Here is a 3,079-nt window from a genome sequence, read left to right as displayed (position 1 = left end):
TGGGTCAAGCCTGAGGTGGCCCCCCAGCCCCCAGCCAGGAGGGCCCTCACCTTCCTCACGGCACTTTTCCCTCCAGAGCAGATTGTCCTCGGCCAGGACCCTCCAGTAGCGGCAGGTCTGGGCAGCACGGAGCAGGTCCCGTGGCTCCAGGAAAGACAAAACGTACAGGGCCAGCTGCAGGGGGGAGAAGGGTCACAGAGGGGTCACCAGAGGGGCCAAGTCAGGTCAGGCCAGGCCCCAACTCCACTCACCTCCTTGGGCAGCAGGGAGATGAAGTCCCGCTGGAACTGGGGCTCGATGACCTGCATCATGTACTTGATCTGCGCCGGCTCGCAGCGGTCAATGAGCTCATCCAGGGCCAGCAGCTTCTCAGGGCCGCTCCAGCGCTGCAGGGGGACCCCCAGTGACCCCTGGCTCTGTGTCCCCAGCCAGCCCAGCCACAGCCCTGGCAGCCAGGGCTCTTGCCCCAGGCCAGGAGCCCGAGGCAGGTGGGAGCTTGGTGCATCACAGGAGGTGGATCACAGATGCTGTGTGACAGGTGACCACCCCTGGCCAGGTCTGAAACCTCCTCTGTGTTTTCTCACACAAGCAAAACTACCCAAAATCCACCGTGGGCCCAACTCCTGCCCATAGCAGGGATCCCTTAGGCTTGTGTCCCTCCCATCACACCCAGGCTGCCTGGAGCCACCAGGTGAGCTGTACCTGGAAGGTGCGGAGCCAGTCCTGTAGCTCAGGTGGGGGGGCCACCGAGGGGATGCGACGGCGCCGGGCCTGCCCCACCTTGGCGTTACGCAGGTCCCCAAAGGTGGTGGTGGGGCTGGGTGTGCAGGGACCCAGTGTCCTGGGAGAAAGACCAGGCACAGGTGAGGCTGTAGCAGAGGTGGCACACATCAGCCCTGCTCCAGGCCACACTGACAGAGGCCCTAGGAACTGGTTCCCGCCACTGGGAGCTCCACCCCACTGACCCCTTCTCTTTGCTCCCACCCTGTTGACCCCTTGCTCACATCCAGCCCAGCCTGCTCAGCAGACAGGCAACTGGTCAGGGCTGGATCTCACCTGGGCCAACCCCTGCTTGACCCAGGTGGCTCCATCATCCTCCTGGGGTGGGCAGCAGGAGGTATGTGTTGTCCCAGCACACAGAACCCCCTTCACCTGCTGCAGTCAGAGCCCCCCCACCCCTCACCTGCCATAGTCAGAGCCCTTGCACAGCTTCTTCCCGGGGGACAAGGCCCGGCCGTCCGGCCCGTTCTCTGACTTCCGCTTCATCTGTGGGACACAGCAGGTTGGAGTGGCTGGGACAAACCCAGGCAGACCCCTGCAGACTCCCTGCCCAGAGCTACGGGGCAGATCCCCACCTGCTCCTGCTTTCCCCCTTCAGAGTCCATATGGCAACAAGGCATCCCCATGCAGGGCAGGGGGCTGCACCAGGGCCAGGCAGCGCTGGGGACTGGGGCAGCACCTCCTTCCCCCACCCTATGACCAAGGACCCCCATGCAGGGCAGGGGTTTGCACAGGGGACTGGGGCAGCATCTCTTTCCCCAGCCCCAGCAGACAGGCATCACAGAACCCCCAGCCCCCCTTCCCACTCCTGCAGGTGCCCTGAGTGCTTCAGCAGTCCCTGGCCCCCCGGTCACCTTGGGGCGCAGGTGCCGCAGCAGCCCCCCATCCCCAGTGCGCTGCAGGTAGTCGATCCAGCGCTCTCCCAGGGTGTAGTACAGGTATACATTGCTGCTGTCTTCCCCCTCCTCGCTGCAGCAGCTCCCTTCCTCCTCCTCCTCCTCCTCCTCTTCTTCCTCCTCCTCCTCCTCCTGCTCCCTGGTGGACCTGGGGGGCTCCTGTGGTCCCTGCCCCCCAGAACCATCAGGGTCTGCTCCGGACCTGGGGGTACCCTTCCAGGGTCGCTCTGGCTCCCAGGGCCCTGGCGCTTCCTCTTCCTCCTCCTCCTCTTCCTCCTCTTCAGCCACCACCTGAGCAGGGAACAGGCAGGGGGCAGGGCTGGCTCCACACCAGCCTTGGGCTGCTGGAGACCAGGAGACGGGTGCGGGCTGGGAGTGCTGCTGGATGGCTGCCAGTGAGAGCCATGGCCCTGGAGCACAGGGGCTCCACTCAACAGCACTGTGGGGGGTTGCAGGGTGGAGAACCCCCAGACCCACAACCATAAGCTCCTCCAGAATCCAGTGAGGTTCCCCTGAGCTCCCCCAGAGCCAAACCTCCTCCCTTATCCCTGCACCTGGCAGCAGGGACCCTTCTGCATTTACCTGTGCTGCAGGTGCCCTGTGGTCCTCACTGTCCCCCAAGGGAGTGGGGCTGGCCCGTGGGGGCCCCGCGGGGCCCGGGCGCCGCCGGCACGTCATGCGCTGGCTGTTGAGCTCCAGGATGCGCGTGGTAATGCCCTTGACGTGCAGCAGGTCATCCAAGCAAGTGAAGCCCTTCAGCTCCTGCGCGGAGGGAAGTCAGCCCTGCCCAGAACAGAATCCCTCCTGCTCCCACAGAGCCCCCTGCCCAAGCAGCCCCGCAGGGAAGAGTCACAGCACTGTGAAAGGGAGGCAGCAACCCAAAAGTGCCAGCTGGGGTAGGAGCACTGTGCCCCCCAGATGAGCAGTGCCAGAATGGGAAGTGAAGCTGCAGTTCCAGGGCAGGGGAACAACCGGACACACGCAGACACATACATGTGCTAGGCACCCACCGTCCCGCGGGACCTCGGGCCAAGCACTGCCCAGCCCCGACCTGGGATCAGCTGCCTCCCATCATCCCTGCACGGGCTCCCGGAGCGCCTGCCATGGGAGGAGCCTGGCGGGGCCGGGCTGTCCCGGGGCAGGAGCCGGCGAAGAACCAGCGCAGCCCCCGGGCCCGGGAAGGGCCCGACTGGCCCTTCTGACTCGGCAGGGTTCGATCTACGGCGCTGCTGCTGCTCCCCACAAAGGGCTGCAATAGCACCACCGCCCCGGACAGGCCCTGCTCCAAACCACCCTCCCTTTGCATCACCGGTTTCTGCCCTCCCGCCTCCCGATGTTCCCAGCATACGTGTCCCGAGCATTTGGACATCCATCCCTTCACCTCTCCTTTTCCAGCCCAAAAC

General features: G+C 65.2%; 2 protein-coding genes across 6 annotated transcripts in view; one reads left to right on the top strand and one right to left on the bottom strand.

Moving 5' to 3' along the window:
* Positions 1-3,079, top strand: part of ILK (integrin linked kinase) — a 24,343-nt gene that overhangs the window by 11,551 nt on the left and 9,713 nt on the right. The gene's annotated exons all lie outside the window — the stretch shown is intronic.
* LOC103624046 (F-box/WD repeat-containing protein 7) overlaps positions 1-3,079 on the bottom strand; it is a 9,006-nt gene that overhangs the window by 3,892 nt on the left and 2,035 nt on the right. For 2 of the 5 annotated variants that reach the window (XM_017744598.1, XM_017744583.1), the window contains exons 3-7: positions 1,635-2,438; positions 1,184-1,266; positions 703-841; positions 252-386; positions 51-174 (exon numbers count right to left, since the gene is read on the bottom strand). In XM_017744598.1, coding sequence (XP_017600087.1) covers positions 51-174; positions 252-386; positions 703-841; positions 1,184-1,266; positions 1,635-2,438 — 1,285 coding nt within the window. Of the gene's footprint in view, positions 1-50; positions 175-251; positions 387-702; positions 842-1,183; positions 1,267-1,634; positions 3,074-3,079 lie in introns of those variants that run through there. The other 3 variants (XM_017744610.1, XM_017744590.1, XM_008643231.2) reach the window with 3 other exon arrangements.

The sequence above is a fragment of the Corvus brachyrhynchos genome, unplaced genomic scaffold (assembly GCF_000691975.1).
Source record: "Corvus brachyrhynchos isolate BGI_N302 unplaced genomic scaffold, ASM69197v1 scaffold511, whole genome shotgun sequence".
Lineage (NCBI taxonomy): Eukaryota > Metazoa > Chordata > Aves > Passeriformes > Corvidae > Corvus > Corvus brachyrhynchos.
Note: the sequence above shows the minus strand (reverse complement) of the source record. Positions and strands in the feature narration are given on the sequence as shown.